This window comes from Diabrotica virgifera, chromosome 4, assembly GCF_917563875.1.
Source record: "Diabrotica virgifera virgifera chromosome 4, PGI_DIABVI_V3a".
In the NCBI taxonomy this organism is placed as follows: domain Eukaryota; kingdom Metazoa; phylum Arthropoda; class Insecta; order Coleoptera; family Chrysomelidae; genus Diabrotica; species Diabrotica virgifera.
The window spans coordinates 40,270,627-40,298,231 of NC_065446.1; the positions used below are offsets into that span (position 1 = coordinate 40,270,627).

The following is a 27,605-nucleotide window of genomic DNA, read 5'->3' on the forward strand; positions in this document are numbered from 1 at the left end:
TGAAGATGCTATTGATATTGATATAGAACAAACTGTGACAGTACATTTTCAACCAGGAGCAAATCTAGTACAACAAAATTCTGTGTGTGTGCGTGTTTGTTTTAAAATATAATTCACCATAAGGTTAATGTTGATAATTTTTTTTACTGGACTGAAGTTTGTTAATAAGTTTATAAATAAAAAATACATTATATTGGTGTCTGATTTTATTATTCTCAGTGTGTTAATAAATTTATAAACACATACATTGTATTGGCATTTTAAATGACAAAAATAATACTAGGATAATAGAGCTTTTCAACGATTCTCATTTGTTTCAATCTTCCGTCATGTGTCGTATATTTATATTATTATTTATATGGGTTATACGACATATTTATGACAGAAGCATGACATTAACGTCACAATAGATTTGGCTAATTGTTTATCATTGTTGGCAGCAACTCCAGTAATTTGCTGTGAGTGATAAAGAACTCCGGGATTTACATATACATATTTCATCTACAAGTAAATTGACTACTTTTTCTCGATCATTCAAATTTGATGCTACATATGACAAATAATTATTTTCTAATTGATCATCAGGAGATACATGAAAATATGATGTAATCATTTGTAAATATCTTTTAGTGGGCAAATTAAAGTACTAACGAATGATATAGCATGACGTTGCCTGATTATATATGGTAAGAGCAAAAAGAACTGTTGGTAGAGAATATTTGCCTACTTTCTGTTAGTAACAATAACGGATTTTTCACAAAAGCCAAAGTTCCCTTTATTTTATCTATATCAGTATTTTCTATCACTCTGTCAATTTCACTACATATTTTAGTAATTTTAAAATTATTGTCATTGAGGCTTTCAAACAAAAAGAATACCTGGATAGCAGATTTTCTAGTTGTGACCAGCACGATAATATACAGTCGAATGGTAAAATCCATTTTAAATCCTGAGGTTATAGTGGGCTGTCCTTATATATACAGATACAAGTAATTCCTTCCTTTGAATTCGTAATATTAATGTTTGAAATACAGTACAACCTGCCATATCCGGACGGTTCTGCGCCGTCCGGATCTACCGAAATCCACCAAGAACGGCTGTTGTTGGACAACGTACTAACAGAAGGCGAAATAATGTATTATATAATCTATAAAACGTGTCTATTGACGAAAGTTATTGACGGCGTTAATTACTGGAATGTATGAAGGAGAAAACGTTTCAGAGACTGTAAAAGAAGTAGTAGTCTTGATATCCGGATCGGTCTGTCGCCACATTGATCCGGATATGGCAGGTTTTACTGTAACTTACATGCACTCATCACTGCAGTGACTGTCAATATTTAATAATGTATTACAAATCCTTTCTTCTACAACTTTTATCTGTCAGTTTTTTAACTCAATCTTCTCACTAACATGTACAAGTTGATTGAAAGCTATGATAAGGTCTTCATTTTCAAATTCCTTTACAATATTTTCTTCCCAGAGACTTATTTCAGCACGTCTAGTTTCAGGATTTTTTCTTGTTGGTGGTTTTGGGTTAAATAAATATGAAGGTTGATTTTCAAAAATGCTTGGGATTGCATTCTCTTTCAACTTCGGGTATGTCAAATTTCGGTAAAGAAGTTAGTTTCAATATGTTGGTCGAATCAAAATGTTTTTTACATACCACTGAACTAGCAGTTACTCTAAAATTTTCACGGTTAATAGATCTAATCCACTGATTACGAAGGTGATCGTTTTTGGGAAAAGAGAATGTACTTTGGGCCTGTTCATATTTTAAAGTAAGTTGCATAATTTGATTTGTCATTTGGTACACTGCAGTGTCTGGACATCTCTAATTTAATGTGTTATAATAAAGGATATAAAAGAAAAATGACTTAATTGTACCTGTACCAATGAATTAATTAACACTTATCGAGATGGGGTTTGTAGTTACTAAAGCGATGTTGTGGTTGTGAATTTAACAGTTTGTACTATATTATCTTATTATTAGTAATCACACAAATATTACAATACACATAAGAGGCACATACTTTTTCTTTTTTAATCAAATCATTCACCAATAATACACTAAAAATTAACAAAATTAGCATAAACTCCCAATGTAAACAAAGTAAATATGGACTACCATCGGACTAGCTTCAACGTTGCCAATTTTCTCATTTCACGGCTTGTAAGCTTTAGGAGGCTGTGACACGTCAAACATGCGTCAAACTTCAAATCAGCTAAAATTCACGGTTGCCATATTGGGGTATTTTCCCACAATTTTGGGGTAATTTGAAAACGTCTAGGGGAATTTTTCTAATCAGAAATGGTTGGGGGATTTTTTGGGGGAAAAATTATGGAAGATTTAGATTTTAAAGGGTCATGGTAAATTAAATTTGCGAATGTACGTAGAACTGTATATTATACTCTCATATTATCGAAGACATAGGACCTATGAATTATAATTTATTAAAATGCAGCAAAAATTTCAATCTGGGGGATTTGAGCTTCAATTTGAGGAAATTTCAGTTTCTAAGTGGGGGATGTATAAAATCACATCTGGCAACTCTGCTCAAACTTCAAACTATTCAAAAACAAAATACCAAAATATAACCGTTATTTTAATTTTTAAGAAAAAACAAAACTTAAGAAAAATACAAAAATGAATAGAAATAGTTGTAAGTTGCAATATACATTTAAGTATTGTAGATTCATTAATCTTATTAGAATGAAAGTGGTGTAATTACACATTAATTTAGCTTTGGATTACAAAGTGTTTTGTATAACAACTGTAAGAACAAACATTTATTTAGTTTTTTAGTATTTAAAACGTTAAATTGTTTTAAATACTTGTTATACCGTTAGGATTAAGGATACAAAGATATAGAGAGGTTTTGATAAGGTTTTATTATTTTACTATTAACCTTATTTTTATTTTTTTTCAAAAAAGTAAAAGTTAATACTCTGTTCATAACTGAATAAAAAATAATTTGTATATAAAATGGTCTTCCTTAAGATAGTGCCACTTTCATGTAATTTTCTTATTGTATTCTTATTAAGGTAGGTTTCCTTGTATTTTATTTCAAAATATTTTGTTTTGGTAGTTCACTGCATTCTTCACAAATATGTGTTACTTTGAGGTTGTTTGATTTCCTTCTTATAAAACATGTAGGTATATCAATACCATTATTGAGAGGGATATAATTAGGCTTACCACATTTACGAAACTCCAAACCGGGACGGGAGTAAATTGTGTATAGGGTAAAGTAACAAAAAACACCCAGGCTGGTATCAATTTTTTTTATTAACCCTTTGCGGTCGTGCGCGAGGACGAGTAAAGTGTCATTCGTACAAGTCGATGGCATGTATTACATGCCTACTGAACTATGTGTCACTGTTTGACACATGAAAGTGCACTGAGGTCGTCGTAGCCCTTTAATCATTCTAATATTTCCAAAAGCATTAGTTAAAATAGCTCTATCCTATTTTCTATTTGTTCTAAAATATTTATATTTGGTAGAACTGAACAAACTACAAGTTGAATTTAAAATTGAATGATCTGTCCATTATACTCTCATTTGGTTCAAATAAAATTCATGTTTTTATACAATTTATTCTTAAATTTTATTAGCTTATTTTAAAGGCAAACTTAAATTAAATTTAGGTTGAACTTTATTAGTCTAGTTTACATATCCAGTGCGGAGAGACAGGACCTTGTAACTGAAAAATTTGTATAAAATGAGTTACTTCTAAAATGAATTGTTAGTAAATTTATACGAGTTGTAATGGTGTCATGTATATCATGACAACAACCACAAAGGGTTAATTAACCCGGCATTCGACAGGTGAATTTTTTTGCCACTAATAGACAGGTGGGGTGTGATAAACCCCAGCAACTAAAAGAGTTAAGAAATCTCAAAAATCATCTTTACATTTCGTTGTCTGTGATATCTGAAACGTCAACATCTTGAAGCTGTTCAGGATAATCACTATTTACACTAACATTGTCTATTTCTTGACTTACTTCCGAATCACTCTTGTCAATACATTCGTCACTGTCTGCTTCGTCCCATAAGGCCTGAAGGCATGCTTGTTCTCGTTCGTAATTCATTTTAGCTTAAACTCATGAATAGCACTTGCTTGAGCTTGAGTAACTTTTTTCCATGAATAGCACGGTCTTGGTCAAATTATTTAGTTGTCCATGCCCAAACCAAAAATATAATTTCATTGCATATGGATTGTTTTCTTGGGAAAGAAGTATAATTTCTTCGAAGTCTCTTTCTGAACGACCAGTGACCAATACTGAATCTGTGGTTTCTGGTTTGTACAACCGGGACAAAATAACAAACAGCTGGGACGTATGGTAAGCCTAGATATAATCATTTGAGGTTAATTCCACAGTACCAAATGCTTGAATCTGTAGGAACAAATAACCCTCCAGTGAATGTCAGGCCTCACCCATATTAATATGAAAGTACAACATAAACTTGTCTCATTTTTTATTGAATATACACTAGGGTGCAAAATTAATCGGACACTTTAAAAATGGGTCATTTTTGATGTCTCGAATTTCCTAAACCTGTTGTCCGATTTAAGTGATTTTTTAATATGTTATAGCCTTATTCTTTATCAATACCGCTGTAATAATATTGTGGCTAAACAGGTAAATTTTCATTGCATACCGGGTGTACCACTGAAACTGTGTTTTTTTCTTAAACTTCGCATCACCCTGTGGAATATTCTAGCATTTATAAAATACTTAAATTAAAACCCAACAATAGCCTTATGTTTTCTCAACATTCTGTTTTTTTATTCATTCGCTTAAGTAGGACCATACAAAAATTAGGAAATTTAACAACTAGCCATGTTCTTTATCAATACAGGGTGTTTCTAAATAAGTGCGACAAACTTTAAGGGGTAATTCTACATGAAAAAATAATGACAGTTTGCTTTATAAACCTATGTCCACAAATGCTTCATTTCTAAGATAGAGGGTGTTGAAATTTTTTTTACAAACTGACGATTTATTTATTGCTTAAAAACCAGTTGAGATATGCAAATTAAATTTGTTGGGTGTTAAGACGTAGTTATTGTACATTTTTTGACATACCTACAAGTAAGAATTTAATATTTACCATTGGCGCGCATACGGGTAATATATGCCCTCATATTACCCGTATGTGCGCCAATGGTGAATATTAAATTCTTAATTTTATGTCAAAAAATGTGCAATAACTACTTCTTAAAACCCACCAAATTTCATTTGCATACCTCAACCGGTTTTAAAGCAATAAATAAATCGTCAGTTTGTAAGAAAACTTTCAACACTTCCTATCTAGGAAACGAAGTATTTGCAGACATATCGTTGATAAAGCAAACTGTCATTATTTTTTCATGCAGAATTACCCCTTAAAGTTTGCCAAATATTATTTAAAAACACGTTGTATTGATGAAAAACATGCCTAGTTGTTAAAGTACCTAACTTTTTTATTATCCAACATAAACGAATGAATCAAAAAGCAAAATGTTGAGAAAACATGAGGCTATAGTTGGATTTTAATTTCAATATTTTATAAATGATAGAATATTCCACAGGGTGATGCGAACTTTGAGAAAAAAACACAGTTTGATTGATACACCTGGTATACAATGAAAATTTAACTGTTTAGCAACAATACTATTACAGCGATATTGCTAAAGAATTAATACTTACTACTCTCTAAAAAATTTTATTAAAACAAAAATAAAAAAAATAATGTGTCTGTACTTTGTACTCACATAAGAAGTTATACTTCTATTATATGATTTTAACGAAATAAATATACTTTTAACAGTTTATTCGTATTTTGTTTAAATTTTAAACTAATTTTTATACTTACTACTTTCCAAAAATTGTTATTAAAACAATAACAAAAATTTAAAAATAAAAATAAAAAAAGAACAGAGGGCGCCCGGGATTTGCCAGTGGATGCCAAACCAGGATCAAGTTCTGTTGTTTAAGCTAAATTTAGGAAAAATATGTTTTGTGTTATGATTTTCTATTTAAAAATAAATATTCGTTTTATTTTGAAATTTATACCTTAATTTCACCAATTGCGCTAACGATTTATGGAAAATTTTAAATTTTTTGTGAAATATTTATCTTATAATTCCATAAGGTTCCAAGTACAATGCTTATAGTGCAATAAGGTTCCAAGTACACTGCAGACGTCAGTAAATATGTTACAAAATTGCACATTAGAATCTTATTTATGACATTATCTAACACGTGAGGCGGTATCACAATTTACCACACTGTAGTATAAAATAATTTTAAGATTTACAGTCCTTCAAATAACAAAGTTATGTTTAAGTTATGATAGTTTAAAATTAGAAAGTTGTCTCCTGAAAAATTTATGAAATGGCGCTTGGAACCTTATTGTTCTCAGCTCTCGAAATATTAAGTGTGATAGCCATATTGATCTGTAATCACATCGGATGTGAATTTTTAATATTAATTTAATTATTTTTCTTAATTAGTTTTTTCAATGTTCTGTTTTTATTTTTTCATAACATAGGTAATATTGAATGATAATTGAATCGGTTGTTTGAGAAATCCGACATGTCCACAAAAGCAAAGTTGTGGAAAAGTACAAAAAACATCTCATATCTACGGAGTTGTCAGGTTTCTCTCTAGATTCATATAGAATGTTAAACAGAGTCGGGTTTCTCTTAAAATATGTGACTCTATATCTAAGGTTAGTAAAACTTTTAAAACTAGGGGGGGTTATAACTCCCTCATTGGGATGTACTTTGAGCTCCATACGCTTAACACCCCACTTAATTCCATACTAACTCCCAGAGACCCTCCAGTATTTGTAACCCCGCCCCCCTTAGGATCATCCTGGTTACACTGTTGCATGTAGGGTTTCTCAAATGACCAATTCAATTGTCCAAGCAACTAAAAGTTTTCATTGATAAATAGAGAAGTTTACAATCTTAAGTACATACTAAATGCTTGGTTTTGTTATAAACATATTATAAATATACAAGTTGTACATTTTATGTCTCTACTTTTTCTGACTGATGTATTTTTATTACTTATGCCACTTTCATTATAACTCAATTATTACTATTGTGCGTCCAACCTTGACTTTACAGTACAGGTTCTTATGACCAACAGTGATGCCACATTTTATCAGAAACAGTTTTTAAGCAAACATACTTTTTTCTATAGGATAACTAATTATAACTTAGGAATTAATATTATTGACATTTTGTGGCTGTCAGGGGTTCTAAAACATTTTTTTTTCGAAAAATACCTTTATAGGTTTGTTCCAACATGAACTTTTGGACGGTCCAGAAACCGTCACGAAACTACTTGTACCGTTTGTTGTGCGCATGTTCGTAATTGTATCGCCCAGTTATCGTCCCATGACGGTAATCATATATTTGTCATTTTTGTTGGTGACAGTTTGTGTGCTTTTAGTCGATCAAAGGCTCAAAAACTTTAAAGAATTAAATCCTAGTGCGCAAGTCAGTCCAACCAGCACATTATGCATTTGCCCCATTACTGAAATGATCATCACGAAACCGTCACCGAAAGATCACAATTCTTGTTGGAACAGTGGGAAGGACGATCCGATGACGATCATATTTTTGTTGGAACGGATTTTGTTTACTGCGCAGAAGCGTTACCGTTTTGTGACGGTTCTCGGTCGTGTTGGAACAAACCTTATGTGAACAAAATAAAAATAATTTTGTATACAACATTTATATAATAATGTATTTAAGCGCATAAATATGTTAAACCTTAATACGTAGGTGTCTACAGAAATAATTAAAATACATTTAAACTATAATATTGTAACTTCTTTCTATAATCCCGTCTTTCGCACTTTCACTGCCACTGTCGTAGGGTGTAAACATATTAAAATGATATTAATTTCATCTTGGAAATCAGTCATTAAGGTGATACAGTAGCGATCAACAGGTAGCAAAAACGAGTTCCACGATTGCGGCTGTAATTTTGAATATTTTTTCGAGATATTTGGCACACGTATTCGCAATATAATAAAGAATGGCGGTACAGAGCCCAATTTGAAAAATATATTAATATGTGGAAATTACCCTGTAATTAAATACAATATTAAAAAAACGAGCCTGTACCGCCATTAAGAAGAACAAAAAAATACACTTTCTTCAAATAAACTTTTTTATCCGATGCCTAGATTTTGTGTCATTTTGGAACTGCTAATGAAATAAAAAATTTTAGTAGTTCCAAAATGACATAAAATCTAGGCATCGGATAAAAAAGTTTATTTGAAGAAAGTGTATTTTTTTGTTCTTTTTAATGGCGGTACAGGCTCGTTTTTTCAATATTGTATTTAATTACAGAGTAATTTCCACATATTAATATATTTTTCAAATTGGGCTCTGTACCGCCATTCTTTATTATATTACGAATCCGTGTGCCAAATAGCTCGAAAAAATATTCAAAATTACAGCCGCAATCTTGGAACGCGTTTTCGCTACCTGTTGATCGCTACTGTTTCCTCTTAAGAATAACGATAAACTGCAATTAGGATCCAAATTTTCCAAATGAGTTACTCAATACAATGTTATCAGTAATGATTTTAAGCTTATTTAATATTCTTTGTTATAATTTAATTTAGATGAACTGACCATCAACAATTATAATTTATTTATTCTCAACTGTAGGACCTGGTAGGACAATATAAAACTTTAATTAAACTTGACTGACAGTCTATTTTATATTTTTCTTGACATTACTTCAGAACTGTCTATAAGTACTGTAATACATAAATTAACAACCATAGAACAACATCGACTTTTAATGTTGAATATTCTAACATTCTTAACCAAAAAAAGTTATTACGCATATCGATTATAAAATTGCTGATTACTTTTCGAAAATGACTATCACTCACAAAAAAACAATGAAAAATATTGTTTTACTTGACTATAACGGGTTGTAATTTAAAATTTGTCTGATTCCGATTGAAAATTCTTTTGAAGAAAATCGGCATCGCCGCGCTAAAAACTCACATAAGGATTGTATTGCCGTATGTTCGTGTACTGTAAAGTCAAGGTGGGACAGACATTAGATTCTAATTTCAGTTAGATTGTATTACCTTTTTTAAACTCTAGTTATTTTATTATTTTAGGTCTTTTTTCTCGATCCTTTTTTGATCTTTCTACAGCAGCACACCAGGATAGCCCAAACAGTTCATGGAGTAATATATCATGTGACTGGTCAAAGTTTTCACCAGGACAAGAAATCGCATGCAGAGATGAATATGTTGAAAATTGTATAAAAGAAATAATATGTCCAGATATTCCAAATGAGAATGGAGAAACATGTATGTATTATGAAGTCATAAAATATATCAATAGGGAACTTGCACATTTTTTTTTATTAGATAATAATGTTCAGTTTTGTTTAAAAATGAGATTTGCAAAATTTCACGCTTCAAAAACTCGTAATAACTTAGAAATACATATTTAAAGTCTTCTGCGGTATAAAATAGTTCAAACGGCACGTGACGTCACATAGTTTTGCATTAGTTTTTATTATGGTTATATTTCGCTGTGTGTAGGTACACGCTAACGTGTACGCAAATAAAAAAGTTAGGTATTCTTGTTCTCATGATCATTTTTCAGTGCGTCATTAATTATGACGTCATATACTGTATTGGGTGTGTCGAGACTTATTTCATGTAATTATTGACGAATCTGACAGATGCTAGAATCGTACTTAGCCATAGGTGAAAAGCTGGTGGAATTAAACTAATTAGTAATTTAGTATATTTGATTTTTACACAATATGTTAACATGTAGGTATTTTTTATAATGGGGAATAAAATTAAAAAGTAAACAATATTGTTAATTAAATTTATAAATATGGAAACATTAAAAAATGACACAAAACTATCCATTAATTGTGTTTTTATCTCCTCTAGGTGCTGTCTCCGCTTCAAAAGTTGGCAGTCATCAGAGCGATCTTTATTTCTGAAACCGCGGCTCTAAATAATTCATTGTTATTACATCCAAACCAGTTCCTAAGGTTCTTCAGCCATGAGTTACGTCTCCTTACTATAGATCTTTTTCTTGCATAATGACCTGGAGTATTAGATATAGGTACATCTCTCATCACATGTCCCATATATCTCAGTTTTCTTCTTATTTGTTAGTTCTTCTCGTTCCTTATGCGTAAGTCTCATTACCTCCACGTTGGCTATTCTATCTACTCATGAGATATTTAGCACTCTTCGGTACATCTCAAATGTCTCTAGTCTCCTCACGCCAATGACTAACTTTTAACGAACTAAATTCTAAACCAAAACACAAAAAAATGCACAAAGACGTTGTGAAACACAAGGGAAGTCGAATTCGAAATTTAAAAATGACAGGTACACAAAATACTGACCTGAATAATAACCGTCACTTGACTCTTTGACACTTCTAAAAAATGGCCAAAATGAACGAAGTTTTCGTCAAATGTTCGTAATACGTGTATTTGATTGGCTAGAAAAAACGCGCATTCTAAATATCAACGAATCAAACGTTTAGGAATAGACATCTTATGTACCTATATAACCATTGTAATGCTGCATTATTTTTGTGTTTAATCACGGAGCTACCGCTTTTTCCGTCTCATCAAACTTAATGCATTAGAGAGAAATCGAAAAACTGTGACGCACTGAAAAATGATCATGAGAACAAGAATAGACGCGAATTAAACGTCATCAAGCCAGTGACGTCATTATTTAGCTTACGCAGTTACTATTTATTTTGGTACATGCTATTTTGATATGTTTAGTGTTTGTTTGATGGAAACATATTTGTTAAGGGATGGGAAGCAGAACTATTCAGATGTTTCAAACTTAATTGTAATAAATCAATGTGTATATATAAAAGTATATACAGAGAGGGGCTAAATTATGGAATAAATTCATTTTCTCTAAAATGGACTACTTTGGAGCAAAGTCCCGAAACAGGTCGATTTTTATTTTTAAGTTACAATTTTTTGGCATATAGTTCATACTAATGACGTCATCCATCTGAGCGTGATGACGTAATTGATATTTTTTTTAATGGGAATGGGAGTCGTGTGGTAGGTCATTTGAAAGGGCGTTCAATTCTCTATTCACCAATATAAACATTAATATCATTATTTTATACAGGGTTGCCAAAAAATAATTTATGAATTAAATTAATTGGCACAAAAAGAAGAATTTATGTAATTTATTTAACTCAAAATACATTGTACTGCTGTCAGAAAATAGAAGAAAAAAGTTTATTTCACAAATAAACATTTCTTTACGTTTAAATTAAATCACAAACTGCCTCCCTCCTACCTATTGGCAGTTTGAACATTTAATTTAAGCTAAAAGCAATGTTTATTTGCCAAATAAATATTTTTTTCTATTTTCAGACAGCAATGGAATGTATTTTGAGTTAAATAAATTACATACATTCTTCTTTTTGCGTCAATTGATTTAATTCAAAGAATTTTTTTGGCCACAATATATAAATAATGATATTAATGTTTATAATACTGAATAGAGGATTGAACGCCTTTTTAAATGAGAACCCACACGACCCCTGTTCCTATTTAAAAAATAATCGATTACGTCATCACGCTCGGATGGATGACGTCACTAGTTTGAGATATATGCCAAAAAAAAAGAATGTGTGTGTACTTTGTACGCACGTAAGAAGTTATACTTCTATTATATGATTATATGATTATAAACGAAATTAATATACTTTTTATTTATATTTTATTTAAATATTAAATTAATTTATACTTAATACTTCTCAAACATTTTTATTAAAACAGTGCCAAAAATTAAAATAATAAAAAAATAAAACACACACAAACACATTAAAAATGCCACAAATGATTTCTGAACATTAATTGTCGGAAAAATGTTTAACTAAATACGTATTTTCTGAAAATAAAATTATATAATAAATATACTTACAATCATAAAATGTATAAAAAAAAATAAAAAAATAAAAGTTTCTATTGGGATTCGAACCAACTTACCACGCGGCTGGTATTTGCGTTGTATTGGGATTCACCCGCATTAAAACTGCACCACAGAGGCAGCTTGTCATTATGTGCGAAGATCGTCTAACTAAACAGATTAACCTTTTGACATTTTTAACTTATGTAAATCAAATTATTTTGATTTTGAATTGAAATGATTTAGAATTGAAAAAATACAACAAAACATAGGGTAAGAAGACAATATATTAGGTGAATATTGATATAAATTTTGATGGTAATCAAATTATGTCAAAAAAAAGTATTACATACTACTTATGTATTTTGGTAGGTTCAAGGTAGGTATCGGAGCCCGTATAACGACTAATACATTTCGCAATCACTTGCGTCGTGCAAAGTGGCTATGTTCAAATATCATAACAAAATTTGATCAACTATTTATAAAACACTTACCAGTGAAAGATTCTTTAGCTTTGAATAAGCGAGATCTGCGGCACTCATACTAGGCACAGTTTGATGAGCTTTCACATTGGCATGCAACAATCATCTCTTCTATGTAAATAAGTCCAAAAATATAATATGAAAACTATTTAAAAAGGCAGTATAACCATTAACTAACTTTTTGTTTGTTGTTTCTCTTCCTACAAATTTTAAAACGCAACAAGCATACATTATAACCAAACACAGTCCCACAGCTGTGCCACAGCTGCCATATTGGATAATTTTTGTCATGTCATTTGAACATCCAATCAGAACAAAGTTATAATGCGCATGCGCCCGGTCGCTAGGTTTTCCCATATAAAATTTCACCGTCATTACGCCCGTAAAGAAGTATAACTTCAAATAAAATTTAATAAAAAATTTTGGTCTTGGTAAAAGGTATATTATTTTAAAAAGCCCTATATGGCTACAAACATCGAACAGAACGTTTTCGCTCTAAAAAGAGCATCATCAGTGTTGCAAGAACATGGTGAGCCAACCAAAAAATACGAAGGTCAAAGCCTTTCAAAAATGGACTAAAAGTCACATCAAAATGCTAACATAGCAAATTCCAAAGGATGGATATAATCCCTAAGGATATGGCCCTAGGATAACATATGACTCCCACACGTTGTAAAGGAAATTTCCCACAGGAAATTCTTCCTAGTGGATTTTTATAACTTCAAAAATTTTATTTAAAAATAAAAATCGACCTGTCTCGAGATTTTTCTCTAAAATCGTCCATTTTACAGAAAATGAATTTATTCCATAATTTAGCCCCTCACTGTATTTAGGTTAGCAAAATAATTATATGTAAATATGTTAAAATAATTTTTATACATAAGTGAATTATTATAATCAACTATTCTAAATGCAAAATAAGCCACAATTTAACTAAAAGAATATTTTATTAACGTTTAGACGTCCAAATCGGATGTAATTGTTAAAATACAAAAATGAGTCAGATTAAATAAATTATTGGAAAAAATTTTTTACTAAGCAACAACATTTTTGTTTAATTTAATAATATTTTGTATTTTGACAACGACATCCGGTTTAGAAGTCGAAACGTTAATAAAATCAATTTTTTAGTTAAATTGTGGCTTAGTTCCCATTTAGAATAGTTGATTACAAAAATGCCACAAGGATAATAGCTTTAAAACAAGTTAATTATTATTGTGAAAGCTTTAGGTCTTCCTTTTATTTTAATCTTTTACGGTAATACTATTTCATTTATAACTAAAAAAAATATATATTAATTTATAGTCTCTTATCTTTTGCGTACTGTTTTAAAATGTTCTTAAACTCATTAAAAGAACTAAATAATTGTCCGCACTCCGTAGTTAATTTAAAAACAAACACTAAACAAATAAAAAATAAGAAATCACTGACACTCTAACTTTTTTATTCGCTTACACGTTAGCGTATACCTAGACACAACATTATATTTAGGTATATTCTTCTTCTCATTCTTTAGTTTATTGGCCTCCACCTATTTGGGTATTTGGCAAGCTCATCGTCGTGGAATAAGTCAAAAATATTTATATTCTAATGACATTTATCGTATGTCATTGTAATAATATATACCAGTTTGTTAAAATTGTAGTTTTATACTGTTTTTGAAGGAAAGGAACGAAGGTTTACTATTGAAAATAAAACCATTTTGTAAAAGTACAAATTTTCTATGAATAGGTCAAACGATCAAAAACACTTGTAACGTCACATAAATGTATTTTCTACTGACGTTTATAACGTCTAATTTAAAATTCTGTTTACTTTATTGGAAAAATGTAAATGTAAAACCAAGTGACGTCACGATGCGTTTTGGATCACCTGTTTGAATTTGAATTTTTAATCGTCTTTAGGGGCCAAACGAAAGACAAACAAAACTTTTTTATCTTTGATACATGTTTTAAATTATGTTCTGTTGTGATTTATAACATTTTTTTCGAATTTAAAAATTTATGCAAGTTCCCTATTGTTTTACTTAATATAATCATTCTCATATTTTTCAGATCAATTGAAAAATAAACTAAAGGATTTGCACCAGGAATATATACAAGCATTTCAAGAAAATTGTAGTATTGCAACACAACATGAAGCATATGTTAAAGTCCTGAAAAACCTTAAAGAGACGTACACAAAACTAACTTCTCAGTACAAGAATCTTCTAAATACAAAAGATACTTTGAAAAAGGGTCAGTAGCAAACTCCAACAAGGAGTTTGTATTTTTGGTATAATCTTCAATAAAACATTTTTTTTATTATCTCCCTTTATTGACAATCAGATATAAAACAAACATCTATAAGTCAATTTGTTGGTCTTACATTAATTTAATTATTGTAAATGTGGTGACGTGGAGAGGTAAACATCCAGCGATGTTTCCTCAGTTACCTCTTAGGTCGGATGGCCAGCTTCTTCTGAGTCTTCTATTGTGGACAGGTTGCAGTAGTGGATTAGGATGGTCTTCTAGTTTGTTGTGGTGATTTCTGTTGTTTTCTCGGATGACTTCGGCTACATATGGAATTTTTAGACCAGTGTGTAGAGTGTGGTTTGATACATACCATGATGCATTAACTATTGTTCGAATTATCTTGTATTGCGCTCTCTGGATAATCACGGTATTGGATTTGCAAGCACAGCCCCACAGTTCAATGCCATAAGTCCAGATTGGCTTTAACACTGCTTTATATATTGGCAATTTGTTTTCTATAGAAAGGTGGGATTTTCTTCCGATGAGCCAGTAAAGTTCTTTGGTATTTAGGTCAAGATGCAATCTTTTCTTTGTTATATGGTGTTTCCAGTTGAGTTTACTGTCAAAGTGTAGCCCTAGATATTTGACTTGACTACTTTGTGGTATTTTTATTTGATTGATGGTTACCGGTGGGCAGGTTCCAGTCCGGAGAGTGAATGTTATATGGGATGATTTTGTTTCGTTTACCTTAAACTTCCACTTCTTCAGTCATATTTCAAGTGAGTTTAGATGCTCTTGGAGATTTTGTGTTGCTGCAATAGGATCGTCATGCTTGGCAAAAATAGCAGTGTCGTCTGCAAATGTCCTGATGGTTGTTTTATCATTTGTAGGCAAGTCATATGTATATAGTATGTACAATAATGGCCCTAGTATGCTCCCTTGTGGTACGCCAGAATAAAACATATCTGTATTATAAAATTATCCGAACTATTTGTATTAAATAGCTAAAAAAAATTGATAAATACAAAATATTGATAATATTTAATAACTCTAATAGAAATAACAGTTATAAATAAAAATGTACAGTTGCCATCAACTTACTGCAGACAACCTAAAGGGTGGTTATGGTTTGAAATTTTCAATCTTTTGTTAAGTATTTTAAATAAAAGTGCATAACTTCAAAAATACTCTCTGAAAATTTCAGATTGATCGGAGTAAAATTACCAGAGATACAGCATGTTGAATGTTCCTACCTTTGACTCGCTTTGCCGTGGTTTCGCGCCAGCACGCTCGAGCGTAGTGAGAAACGTTCAACAACTGTTCTTCTTCTCTTTTGTAAATTACTCCGCGATTCAAAAATATATTCCGTTGTGTGTATTACTTTACATTTGACAGACAAACAAGAAGACGAAGTTGTCAAAACTTCAAACACGTTTTTCAAAGGCGGTGGACATTGTAACTCAAAAACTACTTGACCAATCCACCTCAAATTTTGCAAAGATTTTCTTCAGACATATCTTTAGGTAACGCTGTCGAGGTATATTTGTTTTTATGCTTATTTTTTGTAACATTAATAAATATGTTGATTTTCACCCTTTTGTTACAAAGAATTTCGTTTTTTTTACTTCCAAGTGATACCAAGAACTAAAAAATCGTTAAAAATAAAGAAAACTCGACAGGGTTATCTCGAGAAACTAGCTAATAAAATATTTTTGAACTTTTTGTTTCACATGATCTAGTGAGTTCTGATGTCTATCGCAAAATCCACTTTTTAAGGTGTCTGTACAAATTTGCCACCGTTGGCTTATTTTTCAATATTTTTCCTTAAAATTTTTTTGAATATTCTTTGAATTGTACTTAATAAGCTCATTTAATTTAAAAATAAATTAAATGTACCATAGTTTAAAAAAATCACAAAAATGTCCCATACCCTCCCCCTCTTAATCGTAAGCTTATTTACAAAGTCATTTGTATTTAAGTGGTGTGGTTAAGTTTCCGGCATATGTAAAAAGTAGTAAAATGTTAATCTATTGTACAGTTAATTAATACATTCTTTCACGGTTTTTGTTGTGAATTTTAAAGAACCGCTTTGATTGACATGATTTTTGGCATACGCATAGCTAACAAGTCAAATAAAAAAGGTGATATGGTGCTGATGTGTGCTTATGCCTTAGGGGTGAGTTTTACCCCATCTCGGGGGTGAAAAAATATATGTCCAAGATAAGTCCCGCAATGGATAAACTGACTAATTATAAGCAACTTTTGTTCAATAGAGTTTTTTTTCAACATTTTTCAACAAAATAACCACGTTTTTAGACGGTTTCTCGCAAATAACTCAAAACGTAGGCATTTTGTCAAAAAAAATATTCTTACCAAAACTATAGCCTATAAAAAAGTGAAAAAAACGGTGTACATATTTGGTCTCTATACCTAGCAGAAGCAGAGTTAGAGCTAATGGAAAATAGGTTCATATTCGAAAAATTCCAAATAGAATAATTCAATGTGAAATATTAAAATAATGAAGCATTCTTGGGGAAAACACATTACAACTTTTTTAAAGTGTTTAAAAAAAGCTTTATTTCTGTTTTTATAAAAAAAATTCTAGCATCAAATGTAACCAAGTTACGCTCAAAATAAAGTTGGTCGCTTTTGTTTTGGCAAAAAAAATCAGGAATATAACCCCCCATTTAGCAACTTAAATGAAATTAATCGTTACCGCTTCACAAGTTACTTTACTTATGCTGTGTTTATATGATCTGTAAATTTCATCGATTCAAAGTGCTTATTTTTGAAAAAATTTAGTTTTAAAGTAAAATTTTTAAAAATTTTAATTTTGAAAAAATGCTTTTTTTCAAAATAACTTAAAAATTGTTAGGGATACCAAAAATCTTAAACAATAAAAAATATCGGCTTTACTTTTCTGAATATTTTGTATTCTTTTGTTTTTTGGTGTTTCTAAATTTGCATACACTGGTGATAAGTGACTCGTTCAAGCCCTTTTAACTACAGCTCTTTCAAAAATAAGGACTTTGAACCGATGAAATTTACAGATCATATGACCAATATATACGCGAGTAAAAAACTTGTGAAGTGGTAACAATTAAGTTCATTTGAAATGCTAATTAGGGGGTGATATTCCCGATTTCTTACAGAAAAAAAGGAACCAACCTTATTTTAATCGTAACTTGTTTACTTTTGATGCTAAAACTTTTTTTTAAAAAACAAAAATAAGCATTTTTTAAACTCTTTAAAAAAGTTAAAATGAATTTTGCCCAAAAAAGTGCTTCGTTTTTGAAGTTATACTTCTTTAGGCGCGATTGAGGGTGAAATTTGGCGCGATTGAGGCAGTATGGAGTTCGTTACTAAATGTTTTAATTTATGTATGTATCAGTCCAGAAAAGGTGTGGAAAGGATATATTAGTGTTTTTAAATATATTTTTCTATAAACGTGTTAAAAATGCAATTTATAGTACTCTATAGGAGCGTTAAAAATGCTACTTTAAAGCACCAGTGCTTTAAAAATTTTAAGGCACTGCAGTTAAAAGTGAATTGTCAAATTGTGAAACGTCAAAATATATCTCTGGTTTGGGAAAAAGGGCTTAAGTCATAAAATCAAAGTTTACAGGGGGAATACTTGAATTTTTCAAAAATTGTTATAAATCGCACATGTTACCTCTAACCAATTTAGTACAATAGTGCCATTCAATGTACCATAATAAAATGATAATTATAACAAGAAGACGATTTTCGTAGATTTTTAATATTTCAAATGCACTTAAGACATATAGATCTTACTATTTACTGACTTAAGACCTACTGACCGCAACTTTTCTATATCTATATTTTTGTGTATCTACCATTGAAAGTGATGTCGGAGAGATAGAAGCGGATTTTGTGCGTGATAAGTAATATGGAAAAACTATACGGGGATATGTAGAATTAGTTGTGTACATGACTTTCCCCAACGAGCGGAAACAGAGTGGGGCACGAGGGTAGTTATAAGGGGTCAAAGTCGCGGTTTTTATTATTCTTTTTGTGATGCTCATGATCGAGATAGTGCACCAAAATTTGGGAATAAGTAGGTCATGACGTAACTAAGTAAAATCTCCAGGGGCGGAAAGCTGCGTGGCCGACAAAGGTGTGGGGGTAGGGGTGATTATAAAAATTATAAGGGGTTTTTCGTGACGTTCGTGATTGAGATAGTGCACCAAAATTTGGGAATAAGTAGACCATGACATAACTAAGTAAAATCTTCAGAGGCGGAAACCAGAGTGGGGGACGAGGGTAGTTATAAGGGGTCAAAGTCGCGGTCTTTATTATTTTTTTTTGTGACGCTCCTGATCGAGATAGTGCACCAAAATTTGGGAATAAGTAGGTTATTACGTAACTAAGTAAAATGTCCAGGGTCGGAAAGCTGCGTGGCCGACAAAGGGGTGGGGGCAGGGGTGAATATAAAAATTATAAGGGATTTTTTGTGACGTTCGTGATCGAGACAGTGAACCAAAATTTGGGAGAAAGTAGATCATGCGAAATCTCTAGGGGCGAAAACCAGAGTAAGGGAGTTATAAGGGGTCAAATTCGCGGTTTTTATTATTTTTTTTTGTGATGCTCATGATTGAGATGGTGCACCAAAATTTGGTAATAAGTAGGTCATGACGCAACTAAGTAAAATCTCCAGGGGCGGAACGCTGCGTGGCCGACAAAGAGGTGGGGGTAGGGGTGAATATAAAAATTATAAGGGGTTTTTCGTGACGTTCGTGATTGAGATAGTGCACCAAAATTTGGGAATAAGTAGACCATGACATAACTAAGTAAAATCTTCAGAGGGGAACCAGAGTGGGGGAAGAGGGTAGTTATAAGGGGTCAAAGTTGCGGTTTTTATTATTTTTTTTGTGATGCTCATGATCGAGATAGTGCACCAAAATTTGGGAACAAGTAGGTCATGACGTAACTAAGTAAAATCTCCAGGGGCGGAACGCTGCGTGGCCGACAAAGGGTGGGGGCAGGGGTGAATATAAAAATTATAAGGAATTTTTTGTGACGTTCGTCAGATGACGTTCGTTCGAGATAGTGAACCAAAATTTGAAAGTAAGTAGATCATGGCGTAGATAAGCAAAATCTCCAGGGACGGAAACCAGAGTTGACGATGAAGGTAGTTTTAAGGGGTCAAAGTCGCAGTTTGTATTACTTTTTTGTGACGCATTACAACATTTGTCCCCCACGCAGCTTTCCGCCACTGGAGATTTTACTTAGTTATGTCATGGTCTACTTACTTTGCCTTATTTTGCCTATACAACTAAAATAAAAAAGTGCTGTGCTAGAAAATAGACAACTATTTAATAAGTAATAAAAATATAACTAATGTCAATATTATTATTTATTAGTAGCCAAAACTTTTATTTTTCGGTGTATACACAATATTTTTATAAAAATATTTACCTATTGATCAAACGACCGAAAATAAATTAAGATCAGCAAGGCTTATGTCAAGACATATGCCTTCTAGATCATAGCAGTTATTCTCCAATATATGGTACAAGAGACGTAAATTGACATAAGTCTTATTGCCATACCATTTTGAACAATCATGTTTGGGACCTTCATATCATCGTGAATAACTTTGAATTATAATGTGGTAGACTTAAACCGTTTGTACCAATAAAAAGAGCTGATTTGTTTGGTCCAGAAGGCATCAAAAATTTTTTTTGCTAAATTCTGACTTAAGCCCTTTTTCCCAAACATCAGATATATATATATATATATTTCATTTATTAACATTAATATTAATAATACAACTTGCGCATTTTGAAAAAGGTGTTTTAAAAGGTTTTTTTAAATTTAATTTAAACTGTATTATTGCATTTTTACCACGTTTGTAGAAAAAAACTATTAAAATTTGTTAGAATATACAAAAATAAAAGTAGATGCTATTCTATAGTTGTTATGATTTACGTATTGACAGTATAGGCAGTTTTGATGTAATGTCAAGAAAAATATAAAAATGGAATGTCAGTCAAGTTCAAGTAAAAGTTTTTGTAGGTATTGTCCTGTAATTGAGAATGAATAAATTATAATTGTTGATATATAAGACGTTTGTAGAAAAAATATTGTATGATATAGGTGTTAAAAAGTACATTTTTAAGGCACTCATGTGAATTGCAGAATGCGCGAAGCGAATCTTTCACATACGTGCCTTAAAATTGTGCTTTTAACATTTATATCATAAATAACTATTATTATAATTTTTGTGTATTTGGACTTGTCTACCTCGGGAATAAGATAATAAGTAATATTTAAAGTATTTTATAATTCACTTCGTATGTTTGTCACTATGTCTGAGAAATCTTGTAGCCCGCATAAACAAAAGGGTATAGCTCAGTGGTAGATCGTTGGGCTGGAGATCAAAAGGTCCCCGGTTCAAATCCTGGTGTTTTCTAATCTTTTTTTTATTTTTGGTATTGTTTTAATAAAAATTTTTGGAAAGTAGTAAGTAAAAATTAATTTAATCTTTAAATAAAATACAAATAAACTGTCCGAAAGTATATTTATTTCATTGAAATCATATTTAGAAGTATAACTTCTTACGTGCGTACAAAGTATACAAACATTCTTTTTTTGGTTATGCCACGTTAAAATATTCGATTTGGAATTTGACGAATATGAACCTATCTTCCATTAGCTATAACTCTGCTTCTAATAAGTATAGTGATCTAATATATACACCATATTTTTCACTTTTTTCCGTGCTCTATTTTCGATAAGAATTTTTTTTCGACCAAATACTTACTTTTTGAGTTATTTGCGAAAAACCGTCTGAAAACGTGGGTATTTTGTAAAAAAATTAACATATTCACTCGCAAATAACTCGAAAAGTATTAACTTGGTGAAAAAACTTTATAGCACAAAAGTTGCTTAGAATTAGTCATTTTATCCATTTCCGGACTTATTTGGAACATATATTTTTTACCCCCAAAAGGGGGTGAAACTCACCCCTAGGACAAAAGCACACACCGGCACAATATCACTTTTTTCTTTGACTTGTTGCTATGTGTATGCCAAATTTCATGTCAATCCAAGCGGTTCTTTAAAATTTAGAGGTTTTGCAATATTTTACATTTAAAGAACGTACTAAATTCTTATACCTGCTATTCAGTATGTTTACCCTCTTGAAACTAAACTAAATACAAATAACTTTGTAATATGGTTAAGATTAATATTTTCTGCAATAACTGATGGCAACTGTACTCAGTATGTGTATATGGTGTGATATTAAGGGCTTATGGTGTAGAAGTCGTAAAATTAACGATAATTTATTCCCAAAATTACAATATGGAATATATTATTTGTTATCTTTTCAGATGAGGAAAAAACACTAGCTGATTATAAGCTGAAAAAAGAGGCATTTAAAAAAGCAACACATATGTATACAACATATTTTGACCTAAATGTATCTATTGAAGATTCTTCAGATGCTGCAATTGTAGCATCTGTCTGTTTTGCTTCTGCAAAAACTATGACACCTGTGAAAATTATTATTGACAGAAAAGAAAGGAAAATAATTGGTGAGTATTGCCAAAAGTAAATAAGAATTATAATGTCTATTATACAGCCAACATTAGAAGTTCATAGTATATACTATGTATTTTTGTCTGTCTTTAATATTTCTGTACTTTTGTATTTCTATACAAATCCCATAAAATAGAGATCAAGATAAATTTGCCATAATAATATATCCGCTGGGGGCGTTAACTATGATTATAGGTCACGTCGTACAATCTGTCGGCGCGGGGGACGATCTTATGTGTATGCTTTATGTGTGATTTACAAAAACAAGAGATTATTTAAAATTTTACTATTAATTTTGCGATAATATATCAACACATCATTACAAATTTGCTATAAATACTCTATATGGTAGAAAATATCTGATATAATACATAATATTGTAGTTTAAATATAGAAAAATATTTGATGGATTCGACCGTTACTTGATGGAAGTTCAGTTTATCTAACAGTAAAACAGTGAAAACATTAGTTTTCTATACTTCCACAAAATTTATTACAACTAAGTGACTACAGCTGTTTCGGCAGAGGCCTTTCTCAAGTGATATAGTTTACAATGTGTTTGCCTTTTTAAGTTTTTAACTGAAGAGGTTGAGGAGTGGGGAGCTGTTTTTCTCGAGTTGGTCATTCAGAATTATATCCATATTTTTCAATTTATTAATTTCCATAGATTCTAAAAAAGGCCTTTATTTTGAATATGCAGAATTTGAAACTCTTCATTGAAAGAATGATTATGATCTAGAAGGTGAAGTGCGTATGTAGGAGTGTCTGTTTTTCTATTGTTGAAAGCCCTTAACTATACACAATTCATCATCCCATCCCACACAGCACAAATTAGCAGCCTACCATAGCATGATACATAGACTGACAGAAATTCCCATGACAAAAAATAACTTCGAGATAGAACTAAACATCATTAAACAAATAGCAGTAAACAATGGCTATAACGAACAAACAGTTAACAAAATTTTAAACCAAAAACTTAATAAGAAGGCCCTGAAATTAGTGTATCCACCACCACAGAAAGAACCCAGTACCTTCTGCTCTCTCACATACATTGTCAAGATAACAACAAAAATAGCCAGATACATAAAAAAGAAAGGAATAACACCAGCTTTCAGAACTAACAACAACTTAAGCAAATATATTAAGAACAATAAAAGCCGAAAGAGAAAGCAACTACAGAGTGGTGTGTACAAACTAACGTATGGTGACTGTCCGAAAACTTACATCGGTCAAACTGGCAGAACCTTTGACAAACGGATAGCAGACCACAAAAGGGCTTTCAACAATAGAAAAACAGACACTTCTACATACGCACTTCATCTTCTAGATCATAATCATTCTTTCAATGAAGAGTTTCAAATTCTGCATATTCAAAATAAAGGCCTTAAGCTATCTTTTTTAGAATCTATGGAAATTAATAAATTGAAAAATATGGATATAATTCTGAATGACCAACTCGAGAAAAACAGCTCCCCACTCCTCAACCTCTTCAGTTAAAGACTTAAAAGGCAAACACATTGTAAACTATATCACTTGAGAAAGGCACTCTGCCGAAACAGCTGTAGTCACTTAGTTGTAATAAATTTTGTGGAAGTATAGAAAACTAACGTTATTGTTAGATAGAAAAATATGACGAGATTTTAATGTTGACAGCCAAGGTGTGACGTCACTACTGTCATATTGTTGTCACTGTGTAAACAAAGGTGGAAGAGCCAGGATTTGCCCAATCTCGGCCTTTTTAATTCCTATAAAGTTGAAATTTTGCTACGTCTGCTGCCTTTTCTGCTTAAGCTTAAGTAAGTTTTTTAAGATAATGCTAAATCCTACCACAATTTGGTCTTAAATTTCTATGAAATATAGCTTTTTAGTGATATTCCCCAAGCAAAGCTTAGGAACTTTTTGTGAACCATTGTATTTTGTATAATAAAAATGGTAATGTGCTTTGCCCCGGATTGTAAACACTATATAGTGATATGTAGATTCTTTGTGTTTCCAAAGGATTTGGTTGAAAAGAAGAGGTGGATTTCATTACTAAGGTAAGAAAATATATTGAAGAAAAAGAACTGAATTTATCGCCCATGGGGGACGGCTTACAAATTATGCCATCATGAGAAGCATTGTCGACATGTCATATCCCCTCCATGTCAACCCACCCAGCGGATATCTATGTGAAGTATGTATATGTGAAAATATCTATTCATTTTATTCAATCAATTTAAACCTACAGTGTACTGTCAATTAACAATATTAGTGGCAATACCATATGAGTTCCATTATACATATTATAAAAGAAGGTCCTAGTGGATAGATGTTTATTAACCTTTCAGTAAAGAAATCAAAATCTATTGAGTTAAACATCTAAACTGATTATAAATTTGGTGTCAACTTTTTTGCTACATGTATATGTATATCAATCTGTTTGAGATGTTTTGAGAAACTGAAATATACTTCATATAGTTCTTCCATTGTAACTTTGCACCCGCATGAAATTATTCACGAATTACTTTTTATACTAGGTCTCTTTTTTACTCACAGAAACTAGCATTGCAAAATTAAGTCGCTTGTTCATAGATACCATAATAAGTTAAACAAGAATAAGCAATACGGCATGTCTTTGATACCTTGTTTACTATGAATTTTGACGTTTATCATTTTCAGTGACAGTGACATTAGGCGCATTTGTTTTTTTATTAGCTTAGTTGCATTTATTGTTCATTTTGTTTTTCAATTTATTTATCTTTTAGTCTTTGGAAAGACAGTGAAGTCGACTTTTCAAAGTAACAAGATATTTACTCAACACACACACTACACATTACTCCTCTGAGCTAGTTATAAGTACCAATATGTAATTACGTGGCTAAAGGTTCAACACCAAGGCCAGAAAACAAAGAAAAGAAAACTTTTAGTCTTTGTATATATTATGTCACCGTAATTTTTATTTTCAAACATAATAATTATGTTAGAACGAATAACATAATTATTAATATTGAATGTAATTTAGTGTTGCTCTCTTAATTTGATTACTTCCGGTAAGTATTTATTTTTTACGATAATGTGAAAAGTAATATTTTTTAACCCACAAATTGTCATTGTCATCATCTAAACTCGAACTGTAGTTCTGTCCAACGGAAACTTATTTGTTTATTTTCGAGATTACTTTTTAACTTTTTGTTTGTTTTTAATTGATTTATTACCGTTCTATATTTACCTTTATATTAGTAATATTAGGTATGATGTTTAAGCTGTTTAATTCAATCATATTCTGTTTAAGCATCAATATCCTTAATAGTGAAAAAAAGATCAAACACTTCAATAAAAAAACTTTATAAAGTACGGCCACCGCGACCTGGATAATAGCCATTTCCTAATTATTACATTGACAGTACATACAGTGCGTAAATCGTTCAGCTGGACATAGGGACATTGTATATATTTAGATACATAAATACGTACATTGTACTATATTAAGATAATTGTGGCAACTTCGCTCTCTCAATGACAATATAGTTGTTAGAATTAAGGGGCATTCACCTCAAAATTGACAATTAATTTCGGGTGACACAAATAAATGTCAAAAATAATTTGGAAATTAATTTTTATATAAAAGATATTTTAAAAATTAAAGTAAAATTATTAATTCATCAGTCATAATCTTTGTTTTTGATTTATTTATGGACTGTCTTGCATTCAAAATCATTCATTCTAATCGTTGTAACAGCTCTATGGCACCAGAAACTCGTATTTGAACAGAAGTTTCAACTAACACAGGTTAGCGCAGTTGCCAGAATGATCTCAATGTATATTCCCTATGTCCAGCAGAACGATTTACGTACTGTATAAATGATATTACGTATCGACATACGTTGCCCTTAATGTCTTGATTTAACTTGTTTGCAAATTAATCATGACGTTTGTGCAAAGGTATAATGGAAGAACTATATCAATCAATTCAAAATCGATTATTGGTTGATTTTATCGCCATTCGATTTGTTGGAACAATTTTTACAAATTTATGATTTGATCTTGTAATTTTGCTCTTTCTTGCTTGCAGATGTTGATTGTAACGGGTTGCTGACTAAAGAAGAATGCAAAGATATAACATTTGGCCCAGAATTTTTGTATTATTTAAGACAACGAGTATTAAATTCTACGTAGCTCTTTATTTATGTTTTGTGATAATTGCTATTTATTACAGTAATACATGTTATAATGTATTCTAATGAAATACAGGGTGTAACAAAAATAGAGGTCATAAATTAAATCACATATTATGGGACCAAAAATAAATCGATTGAACCTAACTTACCTTAGTACAAATGTGTACCTACATAAAAAAGTTACAGCCCTTTGAAGTTACAAAATTAAAAGTTATAGTGAAATATATAGTGAATTTATATTTATAGTGAATTAAGTTATAATGAAATTTGTGCACCCCATAAAAATTTTATGAGGGTTTGGTTCCCTTAAACCCCCCTCCCCCAAACTTTTGTGTACGTTCCAATTAAATTTTGTGGTACCGTTAGTTAAACACAATGTTTCTAAAACTTTTTTGCCTCTTAGCATTTTTTTCCATAAGCCAGTTTTTATCGAGATGCGGCTTCTTTTTTAAATGTTTACATAAAAATTTTATGGGGGTTTTGTTCCTTTAAACCCCCCAAATGTTTGTGTACGTTCCCAATTAAACTTATTGTGGTACCATTGTTCTTAAAACTTTTTTGTCTCTTAGTATTTTTTCTATAAACCATATTTATCGAGATTCTTTTTTAATATACTTCAAAATATACCTAAAAATGCAAATTATAAATAATAAATTTTCATAATTACCAGGTGTCTTTAATCGCACTAAACTAAACCATAATATACACATATGTGGTGGATTTGATAAATATTCAAAATATCTCGATAAAAACTGGCTTATCGAAAAAGTACTAAGAGGCAAAAAAGTTTTAAAAACATTGTGTTTAACTAACGGTACCACAATGATAATTTAATTGGAACGTACACAAAAGTTTGGGGCGGTTTAAGGGAACAAAACCCCCATAAATTTCTTATGGGGTGCACAAATTTCACTATAATTTTTTTGTAAAATATTCCTGCCATAAGAATTCTACATGTCAATTTTTAATAAAAAACCTCTAATAGTTTTCGACATATTGGAAAAAATCGATTTTCGTTATGTAAGTTCAAAGGGCTGTAACTTTTTTTATGTGCACATTTATACTAAGGTCAGTTAGGTTCAATCGATCTATTTTGGTCCCAGAATATGTGGTTCAATTTATGACCTGTATTTTTGTTACACCCTGTATAAAAACTGAAATGAAGGTATTATAGGTAAATAATAAAAAAAGTATTTTTTTCTTA

The 27,605-nt window shown here is 31.1% G+C and overlaps 1 protein-coding gene across 1 annotated transcript; it reads left to right on the forward strand.

Moving 5' to 3' along the window:
* Positions 1 to 2,536: 2,536 nt before the first annotated feature.
* On the forward strand, positions 2,537 to 27,605 carry LOC114325517 (uncharacterized). The gene is made up of 5 exons (XM_028273592.2): positions 2,537 to 2,662; positions 9,152 to 9,346; positions 14,496 to 14,678; positions 22,034 to 22,237; positions 26,296 to 27,605. The coding sequence occupies exons 1-5, from the start codon at positions 2,647 to 2,649 to the stop codon at positions 26,397 to 26,399; spliced, it is 702 nt and encodes a 233-aa protein (XP_028129393.2). The 5' UTR covers positions 2,537 to 2,646; the 3' UTR covers positions 26,400 to 27,605.